Source organism: Haliaeetus albicilla, chromosome 18 (genome assembly GCF_947461875.1).
Source record: "Haliaeetus albicilla chromosome 18, bHalAlb1.1, whole genome shotgun sequence".
NCBI classification, from domain to species: domain Eukaryota; kingdom Metazoa; phylum Chordata; class Aves; order Accipitriformes; family Accipitridae; genus Haliaeetus; species Haliaeetus albicilla.
The window spans coordinates 1,812,355-1,831,471 of NC_091500.1; the positions used below are offsets into that span (position 1 = coordinate 1,812,355).

Consider the following 19,117-nt stretch of genomic DNA (forward strand, 5'->3'; position numbering starts at 1 on the left):
TGACAGTGGACCACCAACCCCACACGGTTCCCCAGTGCAGCTTCCTTTGGCAACAGCAGTGCATTGGCTGCGTGCATGAAAAACTCCTGAACGTGGGAGCTCAACCCACTACTTCAAATACAACTGAACTCGGGGAGGTCCTACAGTCTCTCATGTAGGTGACCATATCAGATACTATTAACAACCTCTCCTTTTCCAGAGATGGCGAAACCATGGCTTTTGAACCACAGGCAGTCTACAGGCAGCCCCAGAGTCACTCCCGGACTGCAGCGCAGTTGCACAAGAAGTAGTGGGGTGATGCTGTCCCAGGGTCATCTGTTGTGGTTTAAGCCCAGCCAGCAACTAAGCACCACGCAGCCGCTCGCTCACTCCCCCCACCCAGTGGGATGGGGGAGAGAATCGGGGGGAAAAAAAGTAAAACTTGCGGGTTGAGATAAAGACAGTTGAATACAACAAAAAGGAAGAAAATAAAAATTACAATAATAATAGAAAAATAATTAGAATATACAAAACAAGTGATGCACAATGCAATTGCTCACCACTCGCCCATCGATGCCCAGTTACCTCCTGAGCAGCAATCTGCCCCTCAGGCCAACTCCCCCCAGTTTATATACTGGGCATAACGTCACATGGTCTGGAATACCCCTTTGGCCAGTTTGGGTCAGCTGTCCTGGCTGTGTCCCCTCCCAACTCCTTGTGCCCCTCCAGCCTTCTTGCTGTCTGGGGATGAGAAGCTGAAAAACCCTTGGCTTGGTCTAAACACTACTTAGCAACAACTGAAAACATCAGTGTGTTATCAATATTCTTCTCATACTAAATGCAAAACATGGCACTATACCAGCTACTAGAAAGTAAATTAACTCTACCCCAGCTGAAACCAGGACATCATTGAACAATCTGAGCCCACATCAGCAGAAGAAAGCAAGTTTGAGAGGCAGACACAAACACGTGCCTCATTTACTGAGGACCAAAGATCTTCCAGACATAATTCCCTGGCAGAACCGCTCCATCCCCTCAAGATCTCTTATGTCCCACACGTTTTCTCATCCTCAACCATATCAAGATTTTGCTAAGCTTTCCCAGGTCATTACTACGAAACCTATCTGCACCCCACTACCTGTCCATAAATCACAGTAAGAAGCTAAAGGAGCTGGATGGATCTTGGCTTTTCTTTCCAAAACATTATGCCTTGACGCAATAATAAGAGACACTTTACAAGTGCTATTATGCACAAGCTTTCAGTTTAAGATATAAAGAGATCTGGAGGACAGATAAAAGATATAAGTGTCCATAGATTATATACATCAACAACCCAGGATATTTTTCCCTTTCATCAGAAAGCCACCTAATTAGCAGGAATATGCACTCGTAAATCTCCAACATTAAAAACCCCAAGCCCTTTCAATAAAGCTTGCACTGACTGGTGACCTTTGCTCTTCTGTTGTCTTACCAAATCCCGTACTCAGCATTTCTTGCTCAAACTATTGACAACTTTCACTGAATGGTTTGAAGTGATTTGCTTTAAGTGTATCCATGTTTCTCCCTCCAACAAAGCATCAAAGTTGGGCTGTTCCCTGCAACCCAACAAAGCACAAAGAATATCCCATACAAGTCGATGGATTGGACCCTGGTTTTAAACAGTTGAAGCTGAGGGCAAGAAGTGGGTTATCCATGATCTTGTTAAGCATATCCTCTGAAGCTGCTTTGACCAAGGTTCAGACCAGATGACCTCCTGATACCCCTTCCACCTAAACTATCCTGCATTAACTATAGCAGATTTAGTGTATCAAAAGTTCTTCTTATCCCATGAAAACGTATTCAAACACACACAGGAGAGCCGGATGTGTTGCTGAACCCATGAGCTTTTCCATCCTTATGTCTGCTTTGAAATTCTACTAATCGATTGAAAAATTAGTGGAGAGCGTAAGGAAGCTAAAATGGTGTTTAGGCTCAAGGTCAACTGCTAATACATTTTTTGAGTAAAATATATCTGCTAAACCATTTCAGACATTCCAGTGACCAGAAGAAAAAACTTCCTGTCATCCTTCATCTGAGCTAGATCCCACCCAAAACCTTTCATCTTTAGCTTACTACAACATTTTCCAGTCCCCCAAAGTCATGTGCTTTCTACTGCATCTTCAGCCACAGACCTACCGGGCATAAACGCTTTGCAAGTAAGTTCTCACACAGCCCGTGATGCACCAAGCCACCACAGCACCTTTGAAGCGGTCATCATTTAGCATGTGAAACATGCATCTTTCAATACCTCCCTTGTTATATTTTACTTAAGGCTCTAAATATTTTATTGGTGACTGTTTAATATTAAAATGCATAAACAAGGATCGGTGGAGGCAGGATCAGAAACAGCATTGCTCTCTTCACTCAGTAAGTAGGCTCCAAACCTACAACATGAAGACAAACATGGGTTTGTCCAACTTTGTCCCACGCTGTGACCGTAGGATCCTCTCCCGTCTGTCGACTGCAACAGTTTGTTCCATTTAGCCTAGGTAATCAAATTATACCCAACTATGAAAAGCAAGTGGAAAGGAGTTAGGAGGGATTTAATGTTCATTGTATGTTGACGAAATCCATAATTTATTTACCCATTTTTCATTGCTGTGCTATATATAAAAAGGGCACACTACAAAGCAGTAACAAAAAAGAACAGCTTTGTTACAGGAGGTTGCAGGGAGGCTCCCACAAGGACCTTCCTTCTCTTCCTGCTTTCAAGCAACGTGCAGCACCAAATTTTTTTTGCAACTCCTCCAAACTCCAAGGTTGTTGGGCCAGTGTAAATGCTGCATTTTTAAAAGGTGTATTTAATCTCCCTGGAGTAAGGACATTCAGGCAACAGTTTCAAGGCAATGCTTATTATCACTACGCTTTCCCCTCGTGAAGTACCCTTCCAGGCTCCCTTTAAATTTCATTTTGCTTAAGAACTTATACACATTTTTGGGCATCTGGAAAGCCTGTTTTTCTCCTTATCTACTTTTTTCATGTACTACTGCTTGATTTATAACCAATACCAAATAAGTGTTGCAGGAGACACAGAGAGAAAAGCCGTTTTGCAAGAGGGCTAAATCTGTTTGCCAGTTAACTGTTGCAAATTAAAAGGTCAGAAAAACAATCACTGTATTTGGAAAGCATAATTTTACACAACTAAGACCTCAATGAAAAAAAAAAAAATATTAACTTTGTTCCAGTAAAACGAGTTGTCTTATCTACCCATGAGGAAGTTTAATAAACAGCTTTCTGTACTTCTAAGGTTTTGAACACGTGCCAGGTTTTGCAGTGATCTCACTCATCCTAGATGAAACTGCTGGGCTTTAACTGAAAAGCAGAAAGTGTAAAATATGTTTTAAAAAACATCTGAAGGAGAAATTGATTGGGTTTGTTCATTTAGCCAATCAATAACAACAGACAACACTAACACTAAAGTCACATCTGCAGATTGCTCCTACTGTTACAGATCAAGACCAGTGAATTAACCTGCTGGTTCCCAAAGCCCAAGGTGCTCACGTAAGACAGGAGAGGCACATCACACAGCCCAAGTTAGGAATCCTGCCAGACTTCTGCCAACTCAAGCCTAGGGCAGCTCCACATGGAAGTACCCAGGCTTATTTGTTGAGGATCCCAGCCAGCACTGCTGGAGCCATCCAGGGAGAGGAGAGAGGCAGAAGTGACTCCAAGGTTGGGGCAAAGCAGCAGCAACACCATTTTATGGACCACTGTGCAACTCTTGCAGTCTTGGCAGACTGTCTGGCAGTCACCCTTGGGGGTATTTGAAGGACTGAAGAGGCCAGGCTGAGTTTCACTGCCACATAATTTGGCTTTTGACCCATTGAGAGACAAGCAAGGAGGACAAGCCGAGATGGAGGGTTGTTGAGTCTCTAAACCCCAACTATCTCCAGGTGGCACACCGGAAGAGAAGAGCTCAACAGAAAGGAAAAGCTGTATTTATGTATACAACACCAAGTATAAAAGAACTTCTTTCGGCAGGTCCTTGCAACAATCTCATATACCCATGAATGCTCAACCTGCCACAGGTCTCCTACACCATCATTGGCTTTTCTTCATTCACCTGCCTCATTGCAACACAAAGCTCAAAGTTCCCAAGTTTTAGATTTATACAAATTGCTGTAATTTTGAACCAGCTCAAGATTTCACAAGCACTGTGAGGCCGTAATAGCATTTTGCTGGCAGAAGTCCCTAGCTGGACCACTTTGGGAGCTTCAGGCAGTAGAAATCACACAAGTCAAAATCTCTTCCTTGCCATGACTTGACCATCAACTCTGGGGAACGCTGAACCTGCTGCAGGATCCTGCAAAGAGAATAAAACTGAAAGCTCTTTAGCAGATGGCACTGTCCAAGGGTGCTTCAGCCATCCCTGCCACAGTATACACGAGCAGGACTCCTGTTTTGCATCCTGAAAGCAGAAGTCGCCTTTAAGGGGAGAAAAGAAAATCCCAAAACCAAAACCCAAAGCATTTTGCTATCCACACACAACCCAGCACCCCAGGTGCCCATTACTATATTTTGCCAAATTAATCCATAGCTTGCTCCTAGCCAAAGGAATAATTAGATTTATGTCCAAAAACTCTCAAGTCATTAAAGGGCTTAACTGCATGCTTTACATTAGTTTTTAATAACTTCCTGATATAGATTAGATCCAACTCTTTTCCTCCCTCACCGGCTGAACCGGTGATAGACTCTATGAACACCTTAATTTCTGGAATGGCATCCACATTCTCAGAATATTCAGTTTCCCTCATTAGGGCAAATCTGGTTTCAAGCCAAACGACATATAAATAATTATTTATAAAGCTCAGTATTCCTGCGGTGCTCAGGTTCCTTTTCTTCCAAAAGTTTTCTTGAAAATGTCTACTGTTGTTTGCAAAATATTTTGTCAGACTGATGCCAAAGGGTGATAACTGCTTTCTTGCTTGATGTCAGCTCCTTGGAAAGGCTGAAATTGTATGACGCTTCTAAAGGACTATACGTAAAGTTATCTCTGAGTAATCCAAGAGAGATATCTCGTACAGAAGAGAGTAACTGGTTTGAAGAGCTGTGCAAATGCTAATTCCTCAGGCTGGAAAGAAGATGCATCTTTGAAAGTGGAATTTAAGCTGCCACAGGTTCCCTGTTCCAACAAAAGCAGCTCCTACCACACTTTTAAAATAAATCCCTAATCTGAGATCTCCTGCAAAGCACAATCTTGATCTTAGGAACATGAGACTGACTTTTAATTCTTTCCTACCTTTTCTTCTCTCTACTCAATGACGATGATTAAACAACGACAAATGGGTTTGTATGGTTACCATTGTGAAACAGGCTACTGTCCAAGTAAACCTTAAGCAATGCACAAATATGCTGTTATACCAAGTGATGCACAGACTGTGGTGGCCTCAAACCTTCACAATCACTTGAACAGCTGTGCGCTGGATTACAAGTACGTGGTACAGTACTTTAAACTGTTTACTTTCTTACTATCCATCATTTAAATGTGCTTAACAACAAGCACCAGCAGCCTGGGACAGATGTTCTTGCCTTTTCTTCTTCCACTACAAAATGTAATTTAAAAAAACTAATGGAGAAGGATATCATAAATAAAATATATAAAGGATATTGTATATAAGACTACAGAGTTCAAAAATCTTCATTAATATATTAACACAGAGAAGGTGTAGTAGAGTCCAACAGTGACAACTTTGCTATTAATTAGTATGTCTGGACTTCTAGCTCTTAATTACCCTTGTCGTACATTTTTAACTCTAAAGATGCTTTATTGTCCTGGCATCAAAACAATAACGGGGGGAAGCGTTAAGATATTGTGAAATTCTAATTCTCTTTATTTCAATTAATTTGAAATTTCAATTACATTTATACCTCAAATATTTCTTTACGAGGGCCTGGGTCATGCTGAGTCAAGCTTGGGAGTAAGCATAAGCTGAAGATGCAAAGCACTCTGCAGCATCATGGGTACACATCTCTAATAAAAACGTCACTGTCCTCAGCCCTGTGATTTCAGATCTGTATCTCATCACCTTTATTGAATCCAAACTGTGGCAGAGCTCATTATATCCAGAAGCAATTTAGAAGTTTGAGAAGCTGACTCAATAGGTTTCTTTAAAAAGTAAAGCCAACAAAATAATTTTAGAATGTTCTCTGATGCTTCTTGAGTGTCATGTCTTAATGATTAAATATATTGGGACAATGAAGGGGAAAGAAGAAATGAAGACAACTTTCTGAAACAACTGCCACTTCAAGATTTGAAAACTGCTCTTCTCTCACTGCCCCCAGAACTCACATCATTATCTCTGAGTTTTTTATACAATGCAGATAGCTCAGATAAACAGACTGGATATGAACACAGAAGTACTGTGTTTACTATAATCCCTGGCTGACAATTAAATAACACAAAACATATTAATACTAAGAAAACCATTACATTGGAGTTATAACTCCATATATTATGGAATAGCATAAATCTATATATGCATAATATAAGAATATGTAGCTATAGCTACAGAAAGAAAATTCAGTAGTAAAAAGGTAATTTTGAGGACTAATGAGTGGAAAAAAATGTAAAGCGAAACCTTCATCACTGCTATGTTCCTGCACACTAAAATACAATGCTGTTGAAACAGTTTAAAGGCATGTTTACCTTTTTTAATTATTTCAGTACAGTACTCGAAAAAAATACTGAGACTCTATCAAAAAACAAATTGCTTAAAGTAGTAACAACATTTCTAGAAGGTTTCATCAAAGTCAGGATCAAGGACAGGAAATGGCTTATGCTGCTTCTTGTACTGCGAGAGAGGGGAAAGGTGGGTGTAGGGGGAAGGAAATTCCACATACAAGAGCATCCAACGTGCAAGCTGCCACTGCAGCTGGCAAAGCGCAGGTACCACCATGGATGAGGACCATTAAAGGCAGCTTGGAAGATATAGCCAAACCTTTTAAGATTATATGCTTATCAGCCTGAATGCCTAACCAGTGCTTTAGAAATAAAGTATTACTGGGAGTAGAGGGCCTGTGTTTATACAGAAAAGCCACAGTGAACTTAGAAACTGTAAAGCTTTTTTCTCATGTATTTATGATTTCTTATTAAAAAAAATCCAAGATGCCGTAAGTTTATCTGTATGTATAATTTCAGCTATTTGAATGCTTTGTCTGAATTGATTCCCAATGGAAATTGAAAATTCCCTGCTTTCATGTACTATTTCAGCTTAAACATTTCGTCAACAACACTGCAGAAGGTGAGCAAGGGGATGCCGAGGGCAGACGTCCCACCCCTGCCAATCCTGCAAACATATGTGATGGCCATGCATGCAGTACAGCACCGCGTGGAGACGGCACGGGCAACCGCTTTACCTTCTCAGCTACTAGCATCCCCTGCCAGACCAGACTCAATAATCATAATTTTGCACATAAAGCCTATTCTGTGGTATAAAGTGGACTTGACTGGGCACTGGGTGGAAGAGCAGCTCCAGAGCAGTGAAGGGGGGACTGTATTAAGGGAAACAAAGACAACTCAAACAGAAAAGTCAAGGGTTAACCACCGCCTTTCCCTTTCTCCACTGCAGCCTCAAATAGCTCATGAAATCTCTTACCACCCAGCTACGCTCCTCTAAGCCTGTTTTCCAGTAATTTTAGAGAAAAGGGATTCCAGCTGCAAATGCAGACTAGCAAAGTGTCAGTGCTAATATATGTCCTCCCACTCCTCTGCTCTTGCATCCATCATGTCCTACCATCGGTTCAGAGCCACCCTGAAAATACAGCATCACGCTTGTTTTCTGTGTGGTCTGTCATCAAAAGGGGGCACAGGCAGGGAAGGAAAAAGACTTTTCCAAAGCAGATGACTATAGCCGTGCAAGTTGAATGTAACATTATAAAAGCGAGGGTGCGGGGAACTGTTTATAAACGGCTTGAAGTCAATCCATAGAGAAGTGTTTTCTGCAAAACGTGTCTCTTGCAGAGCTTCAGATCCTGTGGGCAAACCAACCCTTAACATTCAAGTTTCTCCCATCCATCAATCCAGAGACCAAGCTCCCTGCTGCTCTGATCCTTCCAGGGAAACCAGCTCCAACAACAGAGGATTTGGCTGAGAATTTCCACCTGTGGCTAGTGGCAAAGGGAACAAGCCATTTTCTCTGAAGCTCCTCAAACCAGTCCCAAACCACTGCCTTTCCTATTCGAAATTAAAAGCAGATGGTAAACAAATCAAAGGACAGTTATCTAAACAGTTGCTGAGATTTAACATCTCTCTTCATTATCCAGCTGAAATATATTGTTTTCACATTCATACTCCCAACTCCGATCTGTTTATTGGTTTGCAACAGTGGGGAATTTCCTCCTCCTTTTCCAATAGCAACTTGGTAACCACAGTGCATTTGGCATTTTCTTAGACAATATTCCTTTGAAGCGTTAACCGAAAGGGGCTGGAAATGAGAAACAGCTACACTGGAGGTGGTACAAAGATGCACTCCACAGTAGAAACTTCAGCAAAGATCAAATCTCCTGAAATAACTCATCGGTGTCTCCATTTGAGGGGAGAATTTGATATACCCTTTTCTGACAAACAAGCTAGCAGCAAAGCAAAGGATTCAGAAGTGTCACCTCCAATATCCATTCTAAACCTGTACAACACGCAGCCTCCAAATTGCTTTGATCTACCAAAGGACAGCATGCTTTGCTGGTAAAGCCATCTTAAAGAAACCGGGGGCTGTAGACACTTCAGATGGGCACGTAGAACGTGCCCAAAACACAAGTACAGCAAGGCGGAGCTCTCTGCATCCCAGATGGCTGCTCTGCCCCATCCCATTGCACAGGATCCTCCTGGAAGATGCCATAGCTGCACCGCAGGACCACCAAGCCTTAGCTGCCGGGATATTTTTAATTGCAGACCCACGTCCCAAAGCAAGGGGAGCACCGTAGTGAGAACCAAGGCATATTTGGGCAGAATAGACCAGGGTGGAGAAGCAGCACCCTGAGGTCTCCAGTAGTCCACAGGTCCTGAACTTGGCACAGTAATTTCTCCATCAAGCCCAGAAATTCTGATCTTCTCCAATTATACCTGCAAGGAGCAGGGAGTTGGACTTGATGATCCTTATGGGTCCCTTCAAACTTGAGATATTCTATGATTCTAGAAAGAGAGCTACAGGATAACATGGATCTCAACTAAAGCATCCATTTTACTTAATCCCCAGATTGCTCCAGCGGTGTTTATACTCTAACACAAGAGCACTCCAGCTGCAATTTGCTGTATAGAAACACGACCAGAAGGGAGAGAACATTGCAAATCCAGCAAAAAAACAGCCACCCCTCCATTATATGTATTAACCAAAACGATCTCCTAACCCATTAGCATGACACCTCAATTTCAACGCCATCCTGAGCTATACAAGGGGGTTTGCTGATCATGCGTTCCCCTTCCCATCACGTGTGTGGTGCTGGAAGGAAACGCACCCTTGTCCTCGCCCGAGCAACAAGGTGGTTATCACTAATTGCAGCAGCAAAGCAATTCAATGAGATGGCAAACGCATGCATAAAGCAGAAGGGAGAAGGAAAATTTGGAAACCTGGGCAAGCTTTCTCCCGCACTGGTTTCCACAGGTGTAAAATGGGAATTACTGATGCAAACACCTTTTGTTAAGAGCTATGGGATTTGCTTACTACACCTTGTAAAGCATCAATGTCTCCTGCACAGGCGACTTTGAAAAACTGTCATAGATCTGGAAAAGGAAATTACATGAATCCAAACAGATGGTTAATCAAAAGGTTAGCTTCTGGTTCTGCAGCCAGAGGAAATAGGTTTTTCGTTAGCAAAAATAAATCATATAAACAATATAAACACCAGTGGCTTAAGTCAAAATAATAGTTTAGGTCGATCTGGATTTAACACCTGCAGCAACATACTACTAATCTCAGCATTTCTGACTTTCAGCAGTTGAGCCTTAAAATCATTTAAGTCGTTATAGATCTTCCAGGGTCTTCCGTTGCTTCTGCAGCCACCTCCCAGGGCGACGCAGGCAAGTGGCTCAGCAGCACGGGCTTCTGGTCACATTCCCAAAATGCAAACAGGTACAAAGAACGGCATCTGTGTTTCATTTCGGTGGCAAGATTTTCATTTATCAGCAGCCAAAATTGCTGGACTATCACATAACCCCAACTGTGGGCTGGAGGAGCATTTTGGAGTTTTTCTTCTTAGTGTTTTTTTTTCCCCAAACACACAAAATTGGAAGGGACAGCACCAAAGTTTTAGAATCACAGAATGGTTTGGGTGGGAAGGGACCTTTCAAGGTCATCTAGTCCAAACCCCTGCCATAGGCAGGGACATGTTCAACCAGATCAGGTTGCTCAGAGCCTCCAAGTCGATCACGTGCCAGCAGAGTGTTGTTAAGCACTGGACTGCAGCAAGAGATAGTGTTAAAATAAGCTCTTTGGAGATGAGCCTTATATATAAAATTTCCATGGTTACCTCCATGCAAGTTACCAAGGATTACATGGGACTAAGTACTTATTTTTCCAAAGCCATTTATAAGCATTTAAGAGATTTTTTCCATTCTTGCCTCAAAGTATTTCATACCATTAGCCACTGTTTTTCTGATCATATACATTATGTATTAAGCCTTAACCAAAACTTAATTTTATACTTTTACAGTTTACAGGAACTGCATTAGAGATAGGTATGATAAGAAGATATATGTTTGTATAAAATGTCAAGATAATCTTGACAGCTAGCAAAGTCCTAGTGTGAATTAAAGGCTAAAAGAAAGTATTTTATCATTCTACCAGATGAAACAGCCGTTGGATCAGATTTTTCCAGATGTTAGAAGTCAGGGGCCATACTTGCATCGATAACCATGACTAACACCTACACAACTGTGTTTAAACAATTACATTAATGATTCTTGTCATGACTGAAGGAGCTCAAGCTGAAGTGGTGACGTTTTCAGTCCAAGAATTAAATCCGTAAGATTATCCAAAACTAGAGCTTTTTCTGCTCAGCATCACTTATGGAAAAACTGTTATCTGGAAAGAATTTCTTTATTTGCATTTTTAATGAAATGTTCGAGGCTGTAGAAGACCAATTCTGGGAGGCCACCTACAACAACCAATGCACAGCAAGTCTAGGAGCTGCAGATCTACGTGAACATCATACTCTACACCCAGCTCAGTCACCTGGCTGGTTGAGCGGCAAACACACAACCAACCTACCCCAGCATTTTCTTCAACTGAAAATTACAAGAAATAGACTTTTATAAGCATCCTTGAGATTTATTTTAAATGCTATACCAAAAAAGATAAATACTATTTCACACAGGATGCCAACACATGACAGAAGATCCCAGCTGGAAAACCAACTGGTCCGTCACAAGGAGACACTCAGTTCAGCAAAATGGGTCCCGTCTTTCATGACCTGCACTGCCCGAATATGACAAAATGACAACCAGATTTACACGATGGATTTTATTTCCGTCCAACAGCCAGCCTTGCTTTGCATCACTCACCCAGAAGAGCCAAATCCTAACAGGCTCTGTTCTAGCACCCCTCAAATACCCACATCTTGTCCTGTCTTTCTTGGACATTAAAATAATCCCCACAAATGTTAAGGCAGAGCAGACAAATAATTCATTTAAAAGGTCTCGGTCCCATCCGACTGGGACTATGGGTGTGTTATAATGCAATTAAGATACAGAAAATGAGTTACACACCCCTGTTATTTGCAGTCCTACTTATCTTCCTCAAACTGCCAGAGGCATCCTAATCCCCAGTTTCAAGAGAATAATTTCTTAAAAATTAAAGGAAAGCAATTTTCAAAGCCATCCCACCTGGCAGAAGCTTGGATGCCGGGTGCGCCGGCAGCGTGGGTTTGGCTCACCGGACTAACGCTGCCCCAAACGCAGGTCAAAGCAAGGCTGCCCCTTGCCTCCTGCAACAAAAAAATGACGAGCTCCTGTTTCATATTTGATTTCCATCAGCTTCATGTGGCACCATAAGAAGCACATGGCGCAGAGGCAGCCAGATGTGCCCCACAGCTGTCGTTGAGGAGCGATATCCAAACCCTGGGAGGAGATACGGTTGGGAACGCGTGACTTTCTGCTGGATCAGCCAGTCCATTCATCCCCATCCTCCCTTCAGACCTGCTATTTTAGCTCTGCCATCACCGGGCATGTCGCCAAGAAACAGTAAAGACGATTTAATTTCTGGAGGAGCGGTAGGAAAATTGCAAATCTGGGATATTACAATAAAGACATCATCTTCTTTGTGACTTGCGCCACAGAATCCACGGATATGATATGAAGATACCTGTCACTAAACGGTTTCTTTTCACGGTGTTATCACTCGCTCAAGCTAAAACTTCAACAGATTGCCAGGACCTGGTAGAGTTGGAGGTTTCAACCACGGAACCATTCCCTTAAATTAAAACAGCTTTCCATGAAGTTTTACAAACAAAATGTCCTTCTTTTAATTTGGAAAGTGTAAAATGTAATTTCTCTACCTCAGTACACTTTGAGAAGGAGATACAGATAAATAAGTATTTTTTAAAATCACCTACTGAACAGTAGTATAAGCAGACTAAAGGAACTATTTTACTCCCAAAGACAAGACATTGCAAAGCAATAATGTATGTAAAATACGTTTCAAAAAGGAAATTTTTTTTTTCAGATCAATCTTAAACAAGTGTTATCAAAACCATACAGGAATCTAAAAATATCTGGCCAGTGAAAACACTAAACAGAGAAGCAGCCCTCATTTACTTGTTAAGGGATTTATTCCCCCTTTTTTCCTTTAGAGGTTCCCAAGTGCTACTTAGGGTGCGTCAGGTAGCAGGACACAAACCACCAAGAAGATCCAGACCATTGACACCTCAAGGTGCAGGATGAGTGTCCTCACACTATCTCCGGGTGGGTTTTTGTTTGGCTTCTCAAAGCCAGGCTCAGTATTATCAATGGGTAAGACAATCCAAATATTATCCGTGCAAATCTACACCTGCACGGGGACATAGTGTTTTAAAAGAAATGGCTTTAAAGCATGTTAATAGTTGCTGAAATTCTTCATCTCGGGAGCAGCCCATCTACAAACATTTTGTGTTTTCAATCACGTTAGAGCAAATTAACTCCCCTGTGTTTGAAGTCTGAAGTGAACTCGCTCCATGGTAATTACCTCCTGTTCTCGTACAAGTAGCTGCTTGTGCCAGCCCAGCTCACTCTTGCTTCGAGAGGCGATGCTCCAAAGCACCGCCGTAGTGCCGCGGCTGTTTACATTTCTGAAGCCAAGCCTAAAGAACTCTTTTTCTTCCCCTGCTTTAGAAAACTCACTCCAGAAGAGCTTGTTTAGCAAAGACCGTGGAAGCTTTTGCAAAAAAGAGAAACTTTGACAAACACCATTTTAAAACTGCTTCCTAGAGCAAGCTGTATAAAATTATTTTGGATACGTGCTTTTCCCACTCGGTTAAGCCAGGCTGAAAGGGAGAATTCCCTGGTGATTCAGCACATCGTTTGAAAACGTGATGCTTTTATTAAGCCCAAAGAAAGTGAGGCCTCTCAAGGAGGCACTTGATTTCCAAGCACCTGGACACACTCAGCGCTTTGCCAGGCACTCAGGGTGGGTCCATGCACAACATCCACACAGAGAGCAAAACTTTGCTGATGAAGGTACGAGCCCACAGGTAGCAGCATAATATTGGCAGTACCTCCAGGGAAAGGATTTAATGGCATAATTTGGTCCTCCTAGAAGGGTTCAGCCCAGTGTCAGAAAGTTAGTCCAGGCTTCAGACATATAAAAAGATGCAAGGTGCTGGAAAAAATACATTGCATGTTGCTCCCTTTCCACCCCTCAGTTATCTACCTCTCTCCCCCCAATACACACCCACATCTCCTGAAATTTTCACTAGGTCTACCTGCTAAAAATTCACACTCCCTTAAACATAAAACACCCAGTCCCAGAGGCCACCACCTCTCTGTGTCAGGTGGTTTTATATTTTAGGGTGCTCTTCTTACTTTGCAACATAACCAACATCACCGTGTGGCTCAGCAGCAGCAGCTAGCCTTTCTGCTCCCTTCATCTCTCACCAGAAGATCCCTAAATGCTTAGAAATTAGTCCAAAAGTCCTCCAAAAACTTGAAGCTCTTGCCATCTAGAAGAGACCCTCATGGTCCTAATTCAGGTCTTGCTCTCCAAGCACTCATCACTCCCCTCTCAAGTTTTATTTCACAGACTTTAAGGATGCGCAATATAAAGGGTAAAAACGTGGAGAACAAAACCAGAGATCAGAGACTGCCCCTGGCAGACTGAAATTAAACTTAATATGCCTTGAGAATGCTCTCATATAAATAAGTATTCTGAAGCTGATCAAGTGTTAGTAAGCATTAATATGCTTATAAATATCTGCTCGCAGGAAGAAAAAAAAAAGATCAGCTAGGAGGATTTGGCTATATACAAAATGTACTCATTTCCTCAAATGAACAAATTAAAGGAAAATATTTTTATTTATTTCCATGTAGGAATGTGATCTTCAAGTTGATTGTGCCATCTCTGGAAAGCTATCCAAGTGGGCAGGCAAAACTGGGGAAGTAAGCAAAATTCATCTCGGAGAAACCCCGTAATAACAAACCAGATGCATTTTCTCCTCTAAGAGTGGGGCTATGTGGAGATCATCAATAAGAATCCAAATTAAAAAGCAACTAGAGGGTAGGCCAGGCAAACTACATCAAAATCCAGAAGCTAGGTTCAGTCAAATAAATACTATTTACTAAAAATGAGGATTGAGATCCTGTCCATCTGGCAAATGTCTGAGACATCCTCCTAAAGCCCTCTTGGCTCTGCAAGAGCAGGACTTTATCCTCTAAGGAAAAGAGATGGGAAACAGCTCACAAAAGTCCTCCATGCAGATTTTAGTCCCTATGGATGTGATCTGAAAAACAGTAGTTTCTTCTCTTCATTCCCAGCATAGGGAATAACAGATTGGGAGATAATGCTATCTTTTCCAGTTTGCCAAATAAGAAGGCTAAACATCTTTTAACATTTAAAAACATTATCCGGCTTCACCTTTATGGGCCTGGGATTTAGAAAGGATACACACAAATTTCATTCCCCAGAAAACATGCAACTGTATCAGGCAAACTGCAGTAAGGGACATAGGGGATAAGGGACTTCATCGTTAGACAAAACCTGCAGATGGTGGACCCAGTACAAATGCCCGTAACGTGTTAACTCTTCTGGCAGAAGTGACTGTGGCCAAGAACTTCAGTCAACTGATGAAATAAAGAACATTTGCCCCAGGCTCAAATGGACATTTCATTAATTACGTGAGAGTTAAGCTAAGATTAAGCAAAGATAGAGACCTGTCTTATGAGAGCATAGGCCAAGAACCAAGAATTTGTTTAATTTCATGGATAACAACAAACTGACATCAATAAGAAAAAGTGTCTAACAAATGCGCTCTTAAACACAGGCCTGAGATTTTTAACACTATTATTTGTGTATAGACTTTATCCACTGAAGCAACCCCATTAATGCTTCCCAGTTCATGAACCTTCTCCATGTGGGGAAAAAGCCTCAATTGGGGTAATATCATTTACAGTACTGGAAAGTGCTGGCCCCCACCAGATTAAAGTATGTTTTCAGCGGTATTTAGGAATTCTGCAGGCAGGGTGGGATGAAGAGTTAATTTTGGGTAAAAGACCTGACCACTTCGTTGGACCAGCAGATCTGAAGCTGAGCCAGCAGAGATGTTTCTGCGTCACCGCTAAGGAGCGGGGTACACATGGGACCATCTACCACCTGTTCAAGATAATGTGGCGATGACCATCTCAACCTCGCCTTGCTTGACAGGCAAAGAACCTACCCGAGATGAAAGTTGTGCCTCACCACACTCTTTGTAATGATAGGACAAGGAGTAATGGTTTTAAACTGAAAGACAGGAGATTCAGACCAGATACAAGGAAGAAATTTTTTTATGCTGAGGGTGGTGAAACACTGGCCCAGGTTGCCCAGAGAGGTGGTCTATGCCCCATCCCTGGAACCATTCACGGTCAGGCTGGACGGGGCTCTGAGCAACCTGATCTGGTTGAAGATGTCCCTGCTCATGGCAGGGGGTTGGACTGGATGACCTTTAATGGTCCCTTCCAATCCAAACCATTCTGTGGTTCTATGATTCTCTGATTCTTAGTTCCTCTTGGCATGCTGTATTCTCCTTAGCTGTGGGGTGCTCAGGGTTCAGACAATTGCAGCAAATTAACTTCCCATTTAATATGCAGTTTTCAGTGACCATTCATTGAGCTTGCCCTTAATCGTTTTGCTTAATTCATCTATAAAGGTTGGCTCTTCTCTATGCTAAATGCAAGGCCACATGGCTCTGAGCAAGCTTCGGGCCAAGACCTCTACAGCCCTGGTTAGCTCACAACCCAGGCAAAAAACACCAGGAGCCGACTACCAAGCACAAGAAGTGCTGCTGCAGGCTGCTGCTCTGCTCAAGACACATTTTTCCCCAAAAGGTGCTACTATTCCACAAAGCTACTGAAACACACATCTCCCTCCCCATCCACATAAAGCATTATGGGTGCATCATAAATATATAAATCATATAAAAATATACCAAAAATATATTAATAATGTTCTTTCAAGGGGATTTTGCTGACCTCTGAGCTATTCTCACATCATATTTCCAGCTGCAGGATGGCCACACAGGTAAATGGAAGACTAAACATCATGATCTTGCAAACAGCGGCCCCCAGCTTTCTAATCTTAAACCTTCCTGTGACACAAACAGCCTGTGAGACCACCTCAGCTGACCCCTAAAAACAGTAATTCCAAGCTGTTTGCAAAATGTTATTTTTCCAGGCAAGAGCGTGCAATTTTTTTTTCTCTGTCCAAACAAGGTATGAATCCCTATCATTTTAGGTTCTGAGCACAAGAAACAGTTTATGAATCTTCTGAACATAAAAAAAAAAAGGGCTGTAATGGAGGAGCTCAGTCTGAACCTGACCCCTCCCTACTTGGCAAGCGCTTCCACTTCAATGATCTGTCCCTAAACAGATCCATCCAAGAGCTGGGGAACAGCTCCATCCAAGGGCTGGGGAAGGGGGGAAGAAGAATTGGATGCAAATGCATACATTACTATATGTAAATGACAGTTTTTCAAAAATATTATGTTTCTAATAGTTCTGGCACGAAGCAAGGAATTACATTATTTATCAGAACCTGGGAATTCTGCACTCCTGAATGCCTGGGACTTCCAGTCCTAACAGGTCCTCTCCCTAAAAATCCACAGCAGATGCTGAAAATTATCTGGCCCTTCATGATTTCTTACTGAAAGTGCCTTCTTGGGTAAAGAAAATCCAACAAAGCTTACTTGTTACCATTTCTTGGAAGGAAAGGGCCCACAGTCTATTCAGCCTCTCTTCTTCCTCCTCCTCCAAATAGAACAGCAAGCCCCGTACCTTGAGCAAGCACCCGTTTCCATGACAAGCTTGGCACTCGTGTTGGAGTCTTTAAAGTCAGAAGGACGAGAAACCAAGCAGCATGCCGCTCCGAAGGCTAGCCGAGCTAGAACCAATTCTCTAGGACAAATACACTATGTAAACACTAATAACATAATCTACTTAAAAGCACTATTACCGATGATACAGAACCACCGTGAATTTTCTAACACAAAGATAAATGCTAGCACAAATATTTGTTTAGCGCTAAACAGTAAGACCTGAGCAGAAGCAATTCTGGCCCAGAGCAGCTCCCGATGAACTGGAGCTGCCCAAGCACTGCAATTGCTCCATCAGGGCTTTAAACCCGCTGCAAAGAGAGGGTTTTTTTAATTTTATAAAGCAGTATTAATATTTTATGATTGCATTCTTCTGCATTCCAAACATATAAATAACTCCAGATTGCTGAATGCTTCAACTGCCAAGAATACACTCTTTACCCTTTTCTGACTTTTTGTGTTGCAAGGAGAAAAAAAAAAGTATACTAAGTATAATGAAAATGCAACCTGATGTCATTAGTAATTCTAGGTTTGTTCAAAGACTTTATATCTCTAAAAGAATATGAAATCAACCTAGCAGGTTTGTTTAACAGGGACATGTAGTAATGCAGATATAATGCAACTGTAAAAACTGAAAAGGCAAGACAACAGGCTACGCAGCAGGAAGACTGTACAAAGATCATGCACTAATTTCTCCTTTGATTTCATTCTCTGTAAATGTATTCTATGGTCAACTACTTACAGTCAAACAAGAGAAGCATTTTGAGGTTGCTGTTGCAAATTACAGCACGGGAGAAACCGGGCTCGCAGCTACCAGAAGCCTTCATGCTGAGATCCCTGCTATCACAACCAGCAAGGGAGTTCAGGGGTGAAGTCAGAAACGATACGATTCCCAGCTATGAGAATACGCCCTGAAGTTTTCCACGCACATCCTAAATTTTTGAGGTCATCCTTTCCTCAGGACTTCCTCCAATCATTCTTATATATATATTAAATTCCCCAACATCAAACACTCAAACAATTACCTTTTTAGATGGGAAAAGAGAAACAATCCGGAAGTCTCATCTCAACCTCAATTCAGTATTTCCATCCTTCCCCCTTAAAAAATAAACCCCTGCAACTAGTTGCTTAAAAATATCAGCAACAAACACATTTAACTTAAAATGAAGAAAATGCACACAAAAAAAAGTCCTGTAATTCCAAGGGCTAACAAACTCAGGTCTGCTCTCCCAATTGCACTGTTTCATTTGCTGCTTATAGTTTCTATTTTTGCAGGATGGCACCTTCATGTCTATAACCAGCCATCAAATATTTTGTCCCCGATGCATCACACACCATTAGACCATCACAGCCCCATCCCCGCTGCTGCTTGTCTTATGCCATTGAAAACTCAACAAGTCCTTTTACAGGCAGCTGAGGTTCTACGTCAAAATTACACATCAGGGAGATACTCCCAGACCTGGGACAGTGCTAAGGTCCAAGATACTGACCTTGCCTCAAAGAAGTGGAGGATTAAGGTTAAGACTGTATGGACCAGCCCCACTGCTGGTGCCGCATACTGCAGGAGAGCCTCTTTGATGGTGGACCGCAACACGTACTGGTCCTTCCAAAAAACAAGCCATTGAACAAAGAA

At 42.0% G+C, this 19,117-nt stretch overlaps 2 protein-coding genes across 5 annotated transcripts in view; both read right to left on the minus strand.

Moving 5' to 3' along the window:
* The window catches only part of NCOA1 (nuclear receptor coactivator 1), a 185,211-nt gene that overhangs the window by 135,502 nt on the left and 30,592 nt on the right, over window positions 1-19,117 (minus strand). The gene's annotated exons all lie outside the window — the stretch shown is intronic.
* Window positions 6,750-19,117, minus strand: part of LOC138689928 (proline-rich protein HaeIII subfamily 1-like) — a 43,323-nt gene continuing 30,955 nt past the window's right edge. Inside the window, exon 4 of the mRNA XM_069806579.1 lies at window positions 6,750-6,809. Coding sequence (XP_069662680.1) covers window positions 6,750-6,809 — 60 coding nt within the window. The remainder of the gene's footprint in view (window positions 6,810-19,117) is intronic.